The sequence below is a fragment of the Uranotaenia lowii genome, chromosome 2 (assembly GCF_029784155.1).
Source record: "Uranotaenia lowii strain MFRU-FL chromosome 2, ASM2978415v1, whole genome shotgun sequence".
NCBI lineage: Eukaryota > Metazoa > Arthropoda > Insecta > Diptera > Culicidae > Uranotaenia > Uranotaenia lowii.
Window position 1 is genome coordinate 283,593,840 of NC_073692.1, and position 18,948 is coordinate 283,612,787.

The 18,948-nt window shown below is 35.7% G+C and overlaps 1 protein-coding gene across 1 annotated transcript in view; it reads right to left on the bottom strand.

Annotated features, from left to right (window-relative positions):
* Nucleotides 1-18,167: 18,167 nt before the first annotated feature.
* LOC129746217 (SET domain-containing protein SmydA-8-like) overlaps nucleotides 18,168-18,948 on the bottom strand; it is a 35,791-nt gene continuing 35,010 nt past the window's right edge. The window contains exon 6 of the mRNA XM_055739778.1: nucleotides 18,168-18,554. Within this exon, the coding sequence (XP_055595753.1) occupies nucleotides 18,307-18,554 (248 nt within the window). The 3' untranslated portion in view covers nucleotides 18,168-18,306. The remainder of the gene's footprint in view (nucleotides 18,555-18,948) is intronic.

The following is an 18,948-nucleotide window of genomic DNA, read 5'->3' on the forward strand; positions in this document are numbered from 1 at the left end:
TGGTGGGTAATGGTGTTTGGAAAACGTTCTCTTTTGCTTTTGCTCACTAGCCGGTATTTTCCAAGGAAAACAGTCTGCTTTCGCGTGTACCTTAAGCCTCAACCTAGAATCTAGGGGGACATTTTATTTCCCGAAACGAGGATTGCCACTGACCGTACGGTGAAAAGTTAAGCATTTTACAACTTTGATCTGAACTTGTAATGACATTCATAGAATATCTAATAAGAAGGGTTGATAAACCAGTAGCGACAAACTTTCAACTAGTCTTCTCTTGATTCTATAAAAGAAAAGGTTTCGAAGTTTTATCCAGCAAAAAATAATAGATTTTATAATGCGTTAATTTTAATTAGATTTTATAATTACACGCCGCTTTCTATTTCGAAGAGTTGTATGAAACAAAAATGTGTTGCTACCCTATTGAAGTTTTTCTTTAGATAGCAGCAAACATAAACTTTTCAAGAAAACTAAAATTAAAAGTCAGCTGAAAAAAGAAGCACACAATTTTTATTCATAAAACTGTTTTAATCTTATACCCGCAGAACTAAACCACCCAGTGAGAAAAGTTTCTGAAAAACTTTCGGTACGTTTTTAGCGGATAAATAACCCAAATGTCACGTTAAACAAGTCAAACACAGTTTATTCAAAATTCAAGATCTTATTGAAACTTTGATGTCCCATTATAATTTTGAACGGCCTTCTGTTCGGTACTCAAGTAATCGTTAAATGAGCAAAAACAAAAAAAAACATCTCATCTCTTACTGCGGTCATCATTAGCCCTATTTCGTGATAGAGAAAAACTGGGTAGGGTGGACCATGCCAGTATTTCTCAAATACACACTATCCAATGGCTTCGAATGATGTTTTTCTTCATTTATGTTGTAGCAAACAATCTTTTCTATCATTTCTTACGTGAAAGGTTAACTAAAACGGATTTAATTCTTGGAAACAAAAGGATGAGTCAAATCTGTGTAAAACTTGTAATTTTTCATGGTTAACATATAAGTTTCATGATACACCAGCCTGCACAGTCTGAATAAACTACAGCTTTTCGTATATCCTCTAGGGATTCCATATCTACGTACTCTTTTAAGACTACACTACTCTTCTTTCTGTGGAATTTTATCAAATGTACTCTTTTTTTTTGTTCAAAGACATTTGATCAGAAAAACCAACGTATTTCATCCATTTTATGAAGTTATTCCGCTTACCTTAGCGGGATTCTACTGTACATCCTTTTGCATACCATCCGGGCGCAAAGCTTGTATGGTTTGTATGTGCATATCGTTTCAACCTGCTGACTGGGATAATCCGGGAGCTCACAAAACTGGATAAGCGGGGTTCTACTGTTTAAGTATCTCCAGATTTATTTGATAAATGATCTCAATGTACTCATTTTTAGGATTGCGGGATATGGTAACCCTTATATTCTCTCGTATTAACTTTCGAGTGAATATATTTCATTCTCAATTTTTTACTAAAAACAATCATATCAAAACTGGGGCAGAATGCGTCCAAATTTCTTATTCATGGAAAGGCGAATATGCAGACATTATGTCACAAAAAAGCTATTTGAGGAACATTTCGTAAATTTCATGCTCGCATTCGAGAGAATTCGGTACCGATTCCTTTTGGAATATTTGTACAGAAAAATTCAAAAAATTTGAAGATGTTGAGATTCGTTAAAACCATAATGATCAAAGTTACCCCAAAACATGAAATCTGATTTTGTAAAAAACATTTAGTTATAGCCACTAATGTCGTTTGAATATTCAGCTATCAATGATCATGCTTCATACTCCTTACCTCAGTGAGTATTTTAAAACCTTTTAGTGTTACAAAACAGCAACCAGTTTACGGTATATGATTCCCATTCTATACAGTTACTGACTTAAACTCATTCAACTGTTTGAATTCTAGTAGAAATTACCAACATTGAGGCATTGAGGCTTATTCTACGACTCGAGTGACGTGACTCACGAAATTTTACATATTCGTCCTGGCTTCAGAAAATTCTTCAGAAAATTCTTCAGAACGAGGTCCTTCGGTATTACGCTGACCCCGTTCGTTGCGTACCATTCCATAACCGTTTTGCTGTAATGGCAGCTTGCGAGGTCCGACCAAAACATTACTGGACGGTCGTGGGCACGAATAAACGGCAGAATACGTTTCTGTAGGCACTCTTTTTTGTAGACTTCTGATGTCATTGTCTTGTCAGTGAGAAAGACTTTGGTTTTCTGTCCACAACTGCATATCCCCTGCCAAATCATGTACTTGTGGGCGAATTTATCCGCAAACACGAACTGAAATTTTGCAGGTGCATCCCCCCGAGCCGTCGCCAAATAAAATTTTTGACCTGGGATTTGCCCAAAGTCCGCCTTCACGTAGGTCTCATCGTCCATCAGAATACATCCGTCGAACTTGGTCAGCACTTGGTCGTACAGCTTTCGAGCACGGATTCTGGCCACATTGTTCTGCTTCAGCGTCCGATTTGGCTGTTTGCTGGCTCGGAATGACCTTATTCCTTCCCGGAGACGAATTCGTCGCACCGTACTGTGAGCGGCCTGGAACTTATTGGCCAAATCGCGGTCTGGAAGATTGGGATTCCTCTTGACGGCCTTGATGACTTTCCCACGCAGTTTCCGGTCGACAGTTCCACTCCGACGCTTCGAATGCGGCTTCCGAGCCGTCGTCAATGTTTCCTTGTACTGCTTGATAACACGCCATACGGTATTTCTGGGCATTTTAAGCTGTTTAGCTAGCTTCGATGCCGACAACAATGGATTTTCAAGAAAACTGTGCACAATTTGATCTCTCCGTTCGGCTTCCATGGCGGTTGTTTACAAAATGCTATCGTTTGGTGTTATGACATAAATACATGGTGAAAGGTAATGAATTTCCCGACACGTGGGTGAAAAAAGTTTCCAAATCCGTCCACTAGGAGCGCCACAATGAGCAAAAGAATTTGTTCCAATATTAAATGAAGCAGACTTTAGGGAGGCTATTTAAGGGGGGGGGGGGGTTGGGTCTAACACTTTCAAAAAATAGATTTTTTTATTTTTTTATTTTCTCATTGTAAAACATTTCAAGAATGTTGTGTCAAATTTTCAAGTCAATTGAAGCAAAACTGTAGAAATTATAGGCCTTTATCTCCTCCTATCTAATACTGCAAGAAAGCAAGAGCAGAAACTTCAAACGCGTTTTTCTCGAAAGCACCTTTTTAATGTCCGTGGACATCGTCATTTGAAAACTACTTATCCGATTCTTTTCAAATTTGGAACATATTTTCTACAATTTGGAACATATTTTCTACATATAAAATACCAGACCCCAACTTTTTTTTTTGTTTCGATTATAGTCGTTTTACCATCTTTATGGCATTCGCGACTTTATCAACGGTGCAGTTGGCGGATCGTTATTGAAAAACTCATCCGGTACAACTGTGTTCGATGTTTGCTCTTGGGCTCGAACTCGCGGACATCGGCTCAGGAGACAACAGACTTGCCAACTGAGCTATATCACAAGCCCACCAGACCCCAACGTTTTTCTTTTTTGTTTTTTTTTTACTTTGGGGAGATTTTACAGGTGAAAAATGGCGGATTTTTTCATGAAAAATCGTAGTTTTTACTTCAAACAGCCACAAAAATTTCATAATTTTTTTTTTTAAGTTAAATAAAAACGTTGGGGTCCAGAAAAACATCTATTAAAAATATTTTGCTCTGATTTTTTGACTTCAGATGATTCTGTGCTGAGATACAGTGTCCACCGCAAATCCTGTTTTCTAAAAGGCATCCTCGAAAGTGCTCCGTCACCGGCTCATTTTTCAATATTTTTCTACGAAAAAATTACTAAATGTTCTTTTAACAATGCTTTGTATAATGCAAAAAATTTGAAAACATTTGTTTGAACGATAGCTCTAGAACAAAATCGTGAAAATGGTGTTTTTTATACCCGTTAGACCCTACCCCCCCCCCCCCCTTAAGCCAGGAAAATGAAATGACTTTTCGTAGTCACGTCACTCGAGTGGCAGAATAAGCCTCATAAAACCTTGTTTATTCCCCTTCGGGTTTTTTTGACAAGTCAAAAGAGGGAGGGGGGGGGGGGGGTTGGGAGCTTTCATAACTATCCCCAGCTAAAAATACTGACGTGTAGAAGGTTGCATATCCAAGCAGAATCAAATAGTGGTTTACTTTGATTACTAAATCATACACATTTTCGAATAAGTAGAGTGGATCACCGGTGATACACTGGGAACAAAACGTACTTTTCTTCTTGTTAAGCTTTTTATCAATACTCATGAAAATCACTCCGTCAAAAGTTTTTTCGCTTCGGAATAGATATTCCATCAACTAAAATAACCACTGATGTGAAAAAATATTAAAAGTTAGGTATGGATTTTTTTTCTGCAAAACGTTCAATTTTGTTTTGCTCGATGCCAAGTGTCATGGCTGCCATTTTTCACGATAAAAATGAAAATTTCAAAAATCTTAATTTTGGACTTTTGATGAATGGATATACACAAGAAATATTTTATAAAACAGGATCGTTTTAGTTTGAGATTAATGAGTTTTGCCGCTATTTCTTGGTTTTCATTTGCACCCCATGTGTTGTAATCTTTCCAATGAACATACATATATGATCCACCTCAAAACCCAAACTTATCAACTGGATCATAAAAGTAGACTAAAACTTAGCATCTTTTATTAAAGAACTTAAGTTGTTCGATTCTTACGACTTCACGAAATTTAAACAGTTTATTTTTTTTGTTCTCCAGATAGGAATTTTTGTTTTAACCCAAATAATGATTTAATGAAGCTATGTAATTGTAATCTAAAACAAGTTCACACATTATTGTGCAAAGTACTCTGGAGTCTTTTTTTTTCGCTGTACGACAAATCACATGAAATCCTTTAATATGGGTATTAAATGGGAGGGCTTAACGTAAAATAACGAACTATGCTCCAAACATAGAAAGAAATAAAAAATAGAAAAATTTTACAAAACACTAGGAATTAAGATAAAACATGGGAAAATTACATAAAATAAGACCAAACTGAATAGCATTAAATAAAACGTGGTACAACAAAATAAAACAAGTTTCAACATGAAACAACATGGAAAATAACTAAATACTCTAAATCAAAACTAGATTTTACAACATAAAGCAATGCGGAACATTGTCAAAACAGACAGAACAAGGAAAAACTACATTAAATACAACTTAAAAGACAAACAAAGATAAAGAAAATTAACTTTGTCGAAAAAACATATAAAATTTAACGGAAGCCATTATTATGGAATGACCTTAACTTTAATCGAATTTCATCATATTTTAAATCTTTTTATGCCTTGTTTTCTCGTTTAATTTTGGATGAACTTGTTTATCATTTTTTCTTGGTTTGACTATTTTTTCTTTATTTATCATTTTTTGTTTGATTTTATATTGTTACATATATTTGAATCTTGTTTCTTTTGTTCGATTCTGTTTCATATACCTTTATCATATTTATATTATTCCGTTCAATCTAGATTGGTCTTGTTTATGTTTTTTTTTGTATTATCTTGATATGAATTGTTTTTTTATTTGTTTTATCCTGTTTCATCTGGTATTATCTTGTTTCATCCTTATTTATTTTGGGTGATGTAGTTCTATCCTGTTTTTTCTGAGTTTATATTGTGTTTTATTGTTTTAATTTGTTCTATATTTTTATTATGTTAATATTTATTAATCTTATTTTCAATTGTTTTATCAAGTTTAACCTCGTAAACATGCTTTACCTATAATAATTTATCGTCTTATTTCACCTTGATACTTAACTTTTATTATGTTCCATTTTGTCCTTTTAATTTTTCCTCGATTCATCTTTGATTTGTTTTTTTTTTCCTTGTTTTATTCCGTTTTATCTTGTTTCCCTTTGTAATATTTTATTTAAATTTGTTTTACCTTACTTATTCTCTTTATATAATTTTAGCTAGTTTTATGTTGTTTTAACTTTGTGTTATTTTATTTTGTTTAGTTTTGTTTCCATGGTAAACTTTATTTTATCTTGTTCTATTTTGTTTTGTCCTGCTTTCCATCGTTTATCTTTCTTTATCTTTTAATGTTTTGCTTTCTCCTTTTTAGCTTTGTAATCTGACTTCAAACAAATATAAGTAGTTGATACAAATTCTAAATTATTTGTTCATTATCTTAATATCATCTGGCAAAGGTGGGTGTCTGAATAAACTACGAGTGTATTCATTTCCATAAGATTTCACGTCATATCCATTGCGCACTTATTTTCATAGTCTTGGATTTTGCCAGGTCATTTAAGTAGTTTTCACAAATTGACGTGGTTTTTCACGTGGTTACTTTTAAAGCTTCAAATACGTATCCCTCGCGTCAAAAAAGACTTCAGTGGATTTTTTTATAATTTTTCTGTTCTGATGATTGCAAAGGATACCCTTCTTAGTCAGATCTCTGAATTATAGAATGTTATAAATGTTCAAGAAAAGTGTACAAATGAAGTAATACCAATTTGCCTAAACTTTTAAAAATTTAAAATTTTTAATTTCAATAATTATTCAAATGCTAATCATCTTCATTTCCAAACTTTTTCATCGAGAAGCAATCATAAATAATAAACAAAACAAAAAAAAAACACATTTTTTTTGTTTCTTTTGTGACACTTTACCAACGTTTTGGTATTCGTGTCATAAAAAACAGCAACGAAACAATAAACATTTATTCTCATATGTCAATTATTGAAGAATAATGCTTTATTTTCAGAGCAAAGATTTAATATCGATTTTGATGTGATCAAGTTTTCAAAAATTACCTTCGGTTTCAATTGATCTCAAAACCTTCAAAAGGCATCATTTATTCTAAATGGCACTCTAAGAACGAGAATTTGAAAATGTACTCAAAATCCAGTGCAAAGTAGAATTTAGTTATTAAAAAAATCTAAGAATTCGCAATTTGATGAAAAGTTTAAAAAAAGATGCCTTTGAAAATTCGTCAAAAAATATGTGCTTCGTATTTTAAGATTCTGAAGATGCAAAAATGTGTAAAACGCCAACCTTCCAATCCACTTTTCAAAGTTTTTGTACTTGATGTGAATAAAACCGTTTTGAAGGTTCAATGATTGAAAAGTACTGTTTTTGAACCAATTTTCTTACATTTTTTGTGGTCATGATCTTAAAAAAAATCCTCATCGGTAACATGAAGCTTCTATTTAGCTTCAGCTTTCTTAGGCACTAAGTGATTTTTTGGGCATTTGGTAGCTGGTCTATAGTCTTTATGCGAAACATAATTTCGGATTAAAGAATGAATAGCTGGAGCTGAATACTGTCTCAGAATCATATATAAGTTCCATAAAGAAGTTTCAAAACTATAAGTTTGATTAAAATCGATAGAGAAACTAGAGATATGTACATATATAGCGATTTTAAGCGAGGAGTGTCAAATTAACACTTAACGTCTGAATAGGGATTTTTTTTCTGAGCTTGCAGACGTCCATAAAAAGGAATGATGCTTCAAGATTATATTAATTCATTGAGGATCCCAGGAAAAAAATTATTTGGATGCGCTTGCATAAAAGTACAAGTCGCCAAACTAACACTCAAGAGCGGATTGGGGTAAAAAAAAAAAGACTAAAAATATAGATTTGGTTTTGAAGATTTTTGCAATGGACTAAACAGTCATAAGCTGATTTTTTGTTAAATCTCATAAATAGAAGACTTTTTGGAAATCTCTTTTAATACGACTTATATACTCCAACATACATAAGATGCAACATGGCCAAAACATGGTTATTTTTCCTCTTATCTATCAATCTTGCTTGTTTTAACGAAGGTAATTGTCCCCTGAATGAAAGATAAAGAATTCTTGAAATCAAATTAGATTTCTTCCGCACATTTTTTTTTTTTTTTGGATCTCGAAAAAGCTTCTAACTCTACCTGGCTTTTTCAACGAAATCCAAACAACCGAGTCGGACCGGACTTTTCTTAAATTGTATAACAAGTATCCGGGCAAGTTCGAATAAAACCGGGTATTCTGACAAGCATATTCATATTTCATGCAGCCAATGATAAAAACTTAAGACAGATTCGAACTCAAGGCAAATATTTCTTTATGTTTTCAATATAAAATAATCTTTGCCTAATATTTCATGCATTAACACATAAACAACACAACACATGCAGGAAAAGACTTAAACATTGAAAAGAAAAAAAAACAAGAAGATGATAAAACTTTATCAATAATATGCAAGCACTCACAGACGCTTGAAAATTGCTTAATTTGATGGGGTTTTATTACCTGCTTTATTGTACTTGAAACAAAGCACGATGCGTCTTCTACATACAGGTAGGTACTTCAATGGAAATCATCCGGTTCAGGCAACTGAAGCGAGCAAACGATTGGCATCAGAATTATCTATTAGCATATTATTCTGGTTTCCCCAATTTATGTTTAGTTAACGTCGGTAATTAATTAAACTCCACAAAACCACACATTGGGCGCGTGAAGTATCCACCTAGCGTGTATTTAAGCCATCTATGATGAGCCCAGATTTCAATCTCCCTGAAACGCACGTGTGTATGTACGTGTGCTGGGTTGTACGTGTGCAGATGTGTATGTAGGTGTGCGTGTGGATGTGTGACTTTAATTAAAATCGTTATTGACTTACTTCTGTTTGTGTTCCCTAACGATTTTGTCGCGCTGCAATGCTTCCTGTTCCAGAATGTAACTAGCGTATTCCATCGAAAAGTTCATTATTGTCACATCCAGAACCGTATGGTTGTAACTCAGAATCACAGCAGCGTGTATGAGAAGGGAAGGGAAAAAAAGAATACTCAAACCCCGTTTTCTAGCATCTTCCTCTTGCCATATTAGGTTGTTCCGTCTCAAAAGTAGTCATTCTAACCAGCTAGCTAGCTATCCGAATCCGCCCAACCAGACCCACATTCTTCGCATTTGCCGCCTCCGGAAATCTTCGGATGTTCGTGATGTGGCTTTTTTGCCGGAAGATGAAGAATCCCTCGGAAACTTGTTCCGGCACGATTTCCGAATGGAGATGTCAATAAATGAAAAGTTTTCTCATTTTCCTTGCAGTTTTTCGTGAAGAATGCCTGATGCTACTCAACTCATACACCCGGCCGTCCGCCATTCAGTTCCAGATCCTGGGGCCTGGGTTGGGGTTTACGAAAACGAATATCGACATTGTGAGCTCCCGTTCCGGCAATGAAGTTTGACTTTCGGTCGTTTGGGAGCATTGGAATTTGTCGGTCACCAGGAAATGTGTCATTGTTTGTTCCTGGTTTCTGCCTTTTCGGAAAGTTTGGCGTTTGCTAGCGGCTTTCTAGTCAAGATTAAAAGGAATTTGTAATACGAGAGCCAACTCATGCTACCGCGAAACCAATTTCAAAGATGATTTTCTAGCCGCTTGGGATTGACTAGCTGTTGTTTTTTTTAAGTCTTATCCATCCCTAAATAAATAGTTTTATTTGTAGAAGATTATCCACTTTGAGTTTATTTGAAGCGAACACCATAACCAAAACAACATTGAAAGGACATACACGTAAATAAGTGCTGTATGTATGTATGTTTATTTCCAGACTTTTCGAATGATTTTGGGCTTTAAATGAAAAGACAACTTGTCTCGTTAACGGTAGATTTGAAAAGAGAAAGTTTATTCATGTTTTGCCATAATGACAACTTTTCGCGCGTAAAACACAAGAAATAAATGGGGGAAATCTTACAAATTGGCAACCATAAGCACTCAACAAAATGGGTACGATACAAAAGGTAACCCATCGACAATTGTGACGTTCGATTCAGGGTGACCATTATTGTTGAGATTCAACAATGTATGTATATTGGTTATCCACCATGGGTGCACGGATTCACCGCAGTTTCTGCCTAAGTATGTGCTCACAAGCATTCTTAGATTATTAAGTTCGACAAATCTCCAATGCAACGCGTACTTCATACCCGGACCCCATGGCTTCGTATGAACTTTTATGGAGTGAATGTATTGCGTGTGTTGATGTAGGTATATTTTGGAAGAACGAATCAATCAGGTGGGCTAGTTTACAGGTATTCCGGCATCCCTGTATATACCTGGCCAGCTGGCAACTGATTGAACATTCTTATTATATAGTCAGTTATATGAGGAAACACATCTTACCTGTCGGCCACTTATGGGATTCAAACCCAAAAGTTTTCTTGCCGATACCGGGAATCGAATCCAGTACTCCTGGCATACCAAATCCAGACTCGCGCCAGCCTATCCACTAGACCACATCGACTCTCAGGACATACACGTAAATAAGTGCTCTGGTGAAATCGAAAACCGTCTATTAAGTTTAAATTGTTCATTTATGTATAAAAAGATTTTGAGATGAAATTTCGAGATGTAAGTGTGTCCCATTAACAGTGCAAATAAGAAAAAAGCGCGAAAAAGTTTTCGCGAATTTCTTCAACAATTTATTATTTTTCAACCAATATTAAAAGTACATATGACTTCGAATGTTAACGTGTTAAAAAAATGACTTAAAGTGTACAAGGGTACAAACAAGACCAACTTGAATCTATAAATATGGAATGTTGAAAAGCCTTATTTCCAGATTTTGGGTCTAGTCTTATTTACATTGAGAGATTTTTGTTACTGGAAATTTCTTTTTCGTATTCTCAGAAAAGTAATTCACAGGGTGACCACAATTTGCGGATTGGTTTTAGTATTTTTTCTATCATAATGGTTGACTGAAAAAAAAAAATTCGGCCAACTATTGAAACAGGGAGGAAAAAACAAGTACATAATCCATGTATTGGTTAGATCATTTACCACCATTCGTTCTTAAAAGGAAGAAATTTGCAACATTCATTAGAACCATTTTAAAATCCTGCAAAATGTTGAAAAATCAATTTTTCTTGATACTAAAGGGTCACATTCAATACAAGTTTTGAACTTTTGCAAAGTTTAGGTATTTATAATTACAAAAAGGTAAAACCGGTTCGTGTTGTTGCAAATTTGCAACAATGGATAGTTTTACTGAATAGCCGAAATATGCGAAAATAATATTTTTTTCATTTTTTTTCCTTCTTGTAGGGTAACGGACTTTGTTGTGTCAGACCATTCCGGATGCATAAAAAGACTTGTTCTTGCGCTAACGACTTGAAATAAAGAGAATCATTTATTTTGCATTCGCTTAACATTACAGTTTTTTCCCGCTTAAAATTAGGATACAAAAAACTCTTAAAACTATGAACTGGCAACACTCAGCAGATCACAACATAGAAAACAATAAAAAGGGGCTAACGTGGCGTTTATCTCACAGTGACCATTTCTGTTGAGAATCAACAGACTTATTTTGGACCGGGTACCTATTTTGGACCCATGAGCTTTACATAAGGTGCGGAGATATTTTGATGCTGTCATAAATACATCAATATCTTCAGACTGGTGTGCGTGCAATGCGGTCTAATTCGCATCAATGACGTCAGAAGAGTTGTTTGGGTTGCAATTACGGAAGAGTTTTTGATTTAGATAACTTTTGTTTAATGAAAAAATGACCAAGTGCTGCAAAAAACCTGCAAAATTTCGCATGTCGACGCTTAGAAGCAAAAAAGAGCAGTGAGTTTTCATCAGCTACCGAAGGAACCCGCGGTAAGCAAAAAATAGCTCGCGTTCTGTGGCCGTAAGGATGGATCCGGCATATACGTGTGCTCCCAGCATTTCGAATTGACGGAGTTTGTCAATGTTTATATGGAAAACGCAAGGAGGGTTCTTATAAAATCTGGTAAGTATTTCTAACTTAGGCCATTATCGCAATATTCTTTATGTTTCGTTTTTTTCTCTCAGCTTTGCCATCCATTCGTTGCCCTCCAACTGAGTCTGCTCGATCCATCAGAGCTAAAGTGAGGAACCGGAAGCAAGTGGTCGAAGAACTTCTACAGAGAAATGCAAACTTATCCAGGGTGGGAAACAACAGTTCAATCGAGTCTCTATAGAACAGCACTAAAGTCAAGGACAAAGAGCTACCAGACCAAACTGATGATCACTTCCGGGGACTAGACCTACTTTGTGAGGCGATAAGCGATCCGTTGAAAACCAACTCTGATTGGCCGGAAGAAGTTATTCCAAATCTAAATCCTGCGTACGATGGAAACAGCGAGGTGTTTGAACTATTTTCGCATAAAACATGTCTCGAGAAGCCGTCACTTTCTGAATCAGCAGCCCTCTGTAGACTCGACCTCCTTTGTGAGGTGGCCATGGATGGTGAACCGCTAGGAATACGCGCCGATGTTTCTGGGAAAGAAGCGTCGTCGAATGTGAACCCTGAGAACGACGACAGAGGTATATTTGATTTGTCGTTGAAGAACACCGGCACCGAAGAGTCATCGTTTCCTCAATCAGCAAACTTCTGACCTGCTTTGCACTGCGATCCACAGTGCTGACGCGGTCGAAACAAATCGCCAAAGTAATCCAAGTCGTCTTGCGAATAATACTGTTTCTGACCAACCGTTGCACGAAATCGCTTTTGATCCGGTACTGTCTCAACCTGCAGATATGAACTTCGATGGTCTCGAGTTAATCTGTAAGGCGATCGAGATGGAGACGAACACACTGACCAAAACCATTTCAGTACCGAAGACGCTGACAAAAACTGCGTTACAACAGATAATCATTGATCAGCGGAAAACAATTAGCTCTTTACGTACACGGGTAAAACTTATAAATAAGCCACTATCATCAATATTCATTCAATTCTTTGTTCTAGGAGAAACAAAAGGATGCTAAAATTAAGTTTCTCCATCGTAAGTATGCGTTGGAGTTGAAAGCGCAGGAAAGGCAGATAGACTTGTTGCGGAAATCCAACCAAGAGCTTGTGCGTGTTCCAGAACAGTTGATAAAAAAAGAAGTAGATGAAGCTTTTGCAAAAGTTTTTACAAAAATGAAACCGATTTGATTTTAGGATGCAAATAGAAAGTTAAGTGGACGTCCGAGGAGATCATGACAGCATTTTCACTAAGGTATGATCGCTTTGTTAAAAAAAAAAAACTATGGTAAAACGATGACCAGGATGTTACCTCCGATATTACTTTGTCTTAAAATATATTTTTAAAGCTTATCATATCACTGATTCATAAAATCAATTTGTTATTACCAGATCCACAGTCAGCCAGCGTACGAGATAGTCAGAAAAGAGATGAAAATTCCTTTGCCCAGCCTACGTAGTCTTCGTGAGTATGCTTCAGGAATACACATGCGAAGTGGTGTACTGAAGGATATGTTATCAGTACTCGAAGCGACTGGGAAACACATGACGTCTAGAGAGCGAGTGGCAGTCTTGGCATATGATGAGATGGCCGTCAAAAACGCTGTTGAAATGGACACAAGGAACGACCAAATTATCTCGATACGGGGTCTGTTTTCCAAATGGAAAACGCCTGTATTTGCAGATTTGGATTGCCCAATGACCTTAGAGATTCTCAACGATGTTACTAGTCAATTGCACTCGATTGGATTCACAGTGGCAGCAGTCGTCCATGATTGTGTCTGAGGCAACTTGTCTCTGTGGAAACAAGCCAATATAAGCCACGTTACAAAAAAAACTTCTATCCAACACCCCGTCACAAAAGACGACATGTTCTTTTTCCCCGATGGACCCCATTTGTTGAAACTCGTAAGGACTTGGTTGGTGAAGCACGGATTCTATTATAAAGGTAATTATAACTTTTAAAATGAAAGGAACCATCTGGAAGGAACAATTAATTATGCCTATTTTTCAGAAAAGCTGATCACGAAATATTTTTTGGTTGAACTGATCAAAAAAGCGTCGACCTTGAACTCGCCTTTGAGTAAAACTGAAGGGAATGTTAAAAATGTAGAACTTAATGCTATGTTCAAAATGAGTTTGAAACACATCACAGCTGAGGGACCAGAAAAACAAAATGTTCGCTTAGCAGCAGAACTTCTAAGCCACACTACGGCGGTCAACCTCAGACGACATTTTGGAGAGTACGAGGAGGCGCTTTTGTTGGCCGAAGTAATCGATATTACAAATTTGTGGTTCGACGTTATGAACTCCTATAGCTTGCACCAATCAATACCTGATAAAAAGTGTTATGGATTAGCCGAAGAAGCTCAGAACAAAATACTTGATCAGATGGCCGAGCTTCTGACTAACATGAGAACGCTAAGAAACCATGCTTAACCCGCTGCATCTTGTTTACAGGTACCCTGTTTTGGTAACAGTTTTAACATATATAACCAACAACTTATTCTCTTTTCCCAGACATTTCAGAAGGCCATTTTGATTTCCATCCATTCAACTAAGTGCCTATTGCAAACAATGCGAGCTAAATATGGAATCGATTTTATCATGACAAACAAACTCAACCAAGACTTTGTTGAGAACCTATTCGCTATGATTCGTTTGAATGGAGGAAGCCATGACCACCCTACTCCCTTGCAAGCACTGGATAGGCTTCGCTTCACTATCCTGGGGAAAAGCCTGACAAAGTACAGAAATTTGTTTCATTAAATGATCAAAATGAAACTGATGAAAAAATATTGAATTAAAGGTTTTGTTTTGAATATTTAAGGCAGAAGCAGGAACTAAATAAGACCTAAATATTACAAAATACAAATACAGTAGAACCCTGCTTATTCGAGGTAGACGGGGAAAGTACAACCTCGAGTAAGTGAAACCTCGGATTACACGAAATACTTACATGCGTACTAAACCGCTGCAAAAATGACTTTTTCCTTCCATATTTTTTTCGATGTCTTTTGGAACACCATGCATCAGTGTAAAATTTGAGATGATTTGGCTGATTCCTGAATTAGCGCAACACGTTTCTTTTTCCCTATTTTTAAGCTTCTTTATTTCGAAACATAAGAATATGCTAAACACTCAAAAAAAAAATTTATAAAATAAAATAATTATAAATTAAAAAATCTTTATTCAATGAAGTTTGTTAGAAAATGGTAGGTTTTGCAGGCTAGAGCTTTTACAAGAACATTTTAAGAAATGTTCTTGTCAAGATTTAATGAATCCACAAATTCTTTGACAATGCATTGCTATTTTGTAATTTTTTTATTTTAATCCTACGGTTAAACATCTTTAAAATAAGTAAAAAAAACGCTGAGATTATAAAAAAAAATCGAATAAACAGCAAACCAATATAAAGCAGCGATAAAACATTACTAACCATATATAACCGTAGCGGGTTTTTTTTTAAATATTCGAAAATTTTAAGTGTTCTGCTTTATTTTTGTGACTTTGTGAATTTATTATCAATGAACAACAACCATGAAATACTTTACGAACCACCACCGGATGAATATAAAAACGTTTTCAATTTAATAAATTCCCGAAAAAAAAGAGAAAAATCAATTGATCATCCATTTTTATTACAAATAAAATTCAGAGACTTTGTATATCGGGAACTCTTCATTGAAGAGATAAGAAAAGAAAACGACTATCTCAAAATAAACGGAACTTCAAAAAGTTTATCCAGAGTTTATTATCTAATGAATTGAAACACTAAATAAATGGAAATAGAAAAAGGGATTCTTATCTGTATAAAAAAAAATTAAATCCGTGGAAGAATTGATGAAAGCCTTAATGGCTAAAGGCAGTGCGGCCTAGACTGGCCCAGATTAGCATGGGATGATTTTAACAACATTTTTTTTTCAACGGGACGCCCCCTAGATTGGTGCATTCAGGTGAAAAAATGACTTTCTGAAAGGTCATTTAGCAGAAGCACGAGCTGGCGAGCTGGATTTCAAATATGTATGGAGATTGTCGGCGAAATGTATAAAAAATCGACATACTTTTACTCTATGCGTTCTCAAGTATGTTTCCAGTATGCTAGAAAGCTCAAAGTTTCAGAAATTGTAGTTCAAATAATGATAAACAATTTTCCAGAAGATTTTTATGCGATACGAGTTTACTGTGATGAGTTATTTGCAATTAAATGTGTGATTTTTTTTCGCATTTCATCAATGCATTATTCTTGCTTTATCCGAAAACAGTTGTGCTTCCTTGGCCACTGGCTGCACTTTTTCTAAGGTTAAGCCTTACTTTTTTTAAATTGTAGAACAAAACTTGTTGTACTTGTCGAATGGAAGGTAGCTTATTTAGTCACTATAATTTCATATAGTCTGGCAAAGAGAATGACGGGAGCCAATCGAACTGTCATTCGCGCGGAGCCAATCGAGCATTCTATGATAATGTTCAAGCTCTTAATAACTTTCTCCAGTTGCAATATAAAAAATAGTTTATCAGATTCGTAATTACATGCTATTTTGGTCAGTTCAACTAGAAATGGCTTTTGTAAAATATAACATAATGTAAAGGTGTAAAAATAGTGAAAATTATGCTCAATAACTTTTGTTAATGTTGCTAAGAAGCCAAAAAAAGCATTATGAATCGCAATACTTCAACCATGATTTTCCAATATTTAGAAAGTTTGCTCGATTGGCTCCCGCGGACAGTTCCATTGGCTCCCGTCATTCTCTTTGCCAGACTATATGAAATTATAGTGTCTATATACGGAACTAGCGACAAAAGGAGCTGAATCATCACGCTGCCACTCAATAATAATGAATGCAAGAAGGTCTAAATGCCTCACAATAATGTTTGTCAGAGCTTTTTTCGCAACTTTGCCGAGGACACAAACTTTCTATTTGTTATTCTCATTTGACGATGCGATCAAGTAAGTGCGATTATAAGCCCATACACCGTTCACGATATATCGATGAAATGCGAAAACAAAACACACATTCAATCGCAAATAACTCATCACAGTAAACTCGTATCGCGTCACAATCTTCTACAAACTTGTTGTCATTGTTTGAACTACAATTTCTTAAATTCTGAGCCTTCTAGCATACTGGAAACATATTTTAGAAAAAAAGTGAAAGTATGTCGATTTTTCATACATTTTGCATTCAAAAGCAATTTTGAATTTTGTATTCATGTTTCCAGCAAACTTGTTGATCTCAATAAAATACACAAACAGTCATTTTAATTTCGTTTACGGTTCATACATAGTGAAGTGTCAAAGATATTTGCGAGAGCTACTTTGTACTTCTGAGACCCAAGATGATTTTTTTTTCTAAATGATTAATTCTATATTTTAATAGTGATTATCTTCATATACAAGTTTGCTTAAGAAATGGAACAAAAGTTCCGATGTGTTCACAATCTATAAGCCGAACTGTATAAAAAAGATTCTATTCTCGACAAATAAGAAATTTTCAAATTTTTGTGTAATACTTACATTGATAAGATAGGAAAAAATAATCTGGTGGGGTAATAACCTTTTATGTGCACTACATAACTATCGAAGAGAGATGTTGTTTGCACCAAATGACCTCGAAAAAGTTGCAAAGTGTTTCTAGAAAGGATTTTATTGGAGAAAAATTGTCAAGATTTTTTTTACTTTGACGAGGAAAACATAACCTGTCAGCGACTTTTTTTACGTTTTATGAAAAAACCAAAAAACCAACAATTATTTACTAATCCAGACGTGTCCACCAAAGAGATCTGAAAAGACGAGTAAACGTTGTGCAACTGGTACTAAGCATGTCGCTTGAATCCTTGAAGCGACCAAATTGGGATATGGTTTCCGGTAACATATTGCTTGTGGTGAACGACTTCCGATTTGAATGAAGCTAGCGTTTGAAGTGAAAAGCGGAAGTTCCAAGTAGAAATAAAAAAATCAATCATAAAAAGCGTCACGTAACATGCCTCCTTTTAAGGGGGCATTTAAAAAATGTATAAAAATAGTTTGTCACGTTCACTTGTTCGAAAAGTTCTACCTATTCTGATGCCATACCGAGTATGTCTCTTCGTAACGCATTCACAGACAAACGTTAGAGTCTAGTTTTTTTGCGGGCTCTAATATCACGAATTTTGACATCATACTTATTTTCGGATCCTGCATGCTTTCAATGTTTTAAAGCTTTTGACTTAGACTAAGGTGGTGTTTGCCAAATCACCAACAACAAATGTGGAGTGAGTCATATTGAAGAAAGGGTAAGCTAAGGGCTAATAATATTAGCCATATTAACCTATAAGTTTCAAACGTCGCGCGAATTCACAAAATTACTTTCAAAGATAAAAATACAAATTTAAAGCAAACATTTTATGAGTATTTTATTTGAAAATCGTTTCAGGTGATAACTTTTACAAAAGCAGTTCGTACATTGCATAGCCTACAAATGTTGCACTTAACTATCAGCTACAACTATCGACACAAATATGTCTTTTGGGAAAAACAAAATTATCAAAAATATTCCACACAGCTATGACCTAACCCTCCTTCAAACCCAACAAAACATTTATCGAATCCACATTGATACGGGCCTGTTCACAGATCTTACTTTCCGGAAGCTCACTCGGCTCATGGGACAACATCCGGACACACTCTTTGGCATTGAACAGCGAGTCCTCCATGGCACTGCGAACGGCTGGATTCTTAGATTCCACTCCTCGACGGCCAAACTCGGCCAAGGCTGCATGCAGCTCAAATCTGGTGGCACCAATAACTCGGGCTTCAGCTGGAAATAGAATTTAAAAAGTGAGTTTTAATTTCAATTCGTTTTTCAATAATCTTGTTAAGTATACAGGGTGACAAAAAAGTCCGGTCACACTTTTTTGGGGTCACCTGTAGCCTACACGATGCATCTATCTGGTGTCTTCTATATGTCAAATGAAAGGGTTAACCTTGCTGCCCAAAGTGGAAGAGTTTCGTTTCTGTGCAATTTGTTAACATTGAATTGTGGGCCATGGAAGAGTTAAGGGCAGCTGTTATCGCTGGTCGGTTTGGCGCGCAGATGACGAGCGGACATGACGAGTTCGTTTTGGAGCAAACAGTAAATCGCCAAAATTATCGAGTTTGGAGTGTGAGCCTCCAGCTAGCTCTTGCGGACAAGCTGAACGTTTCCCGGTTCC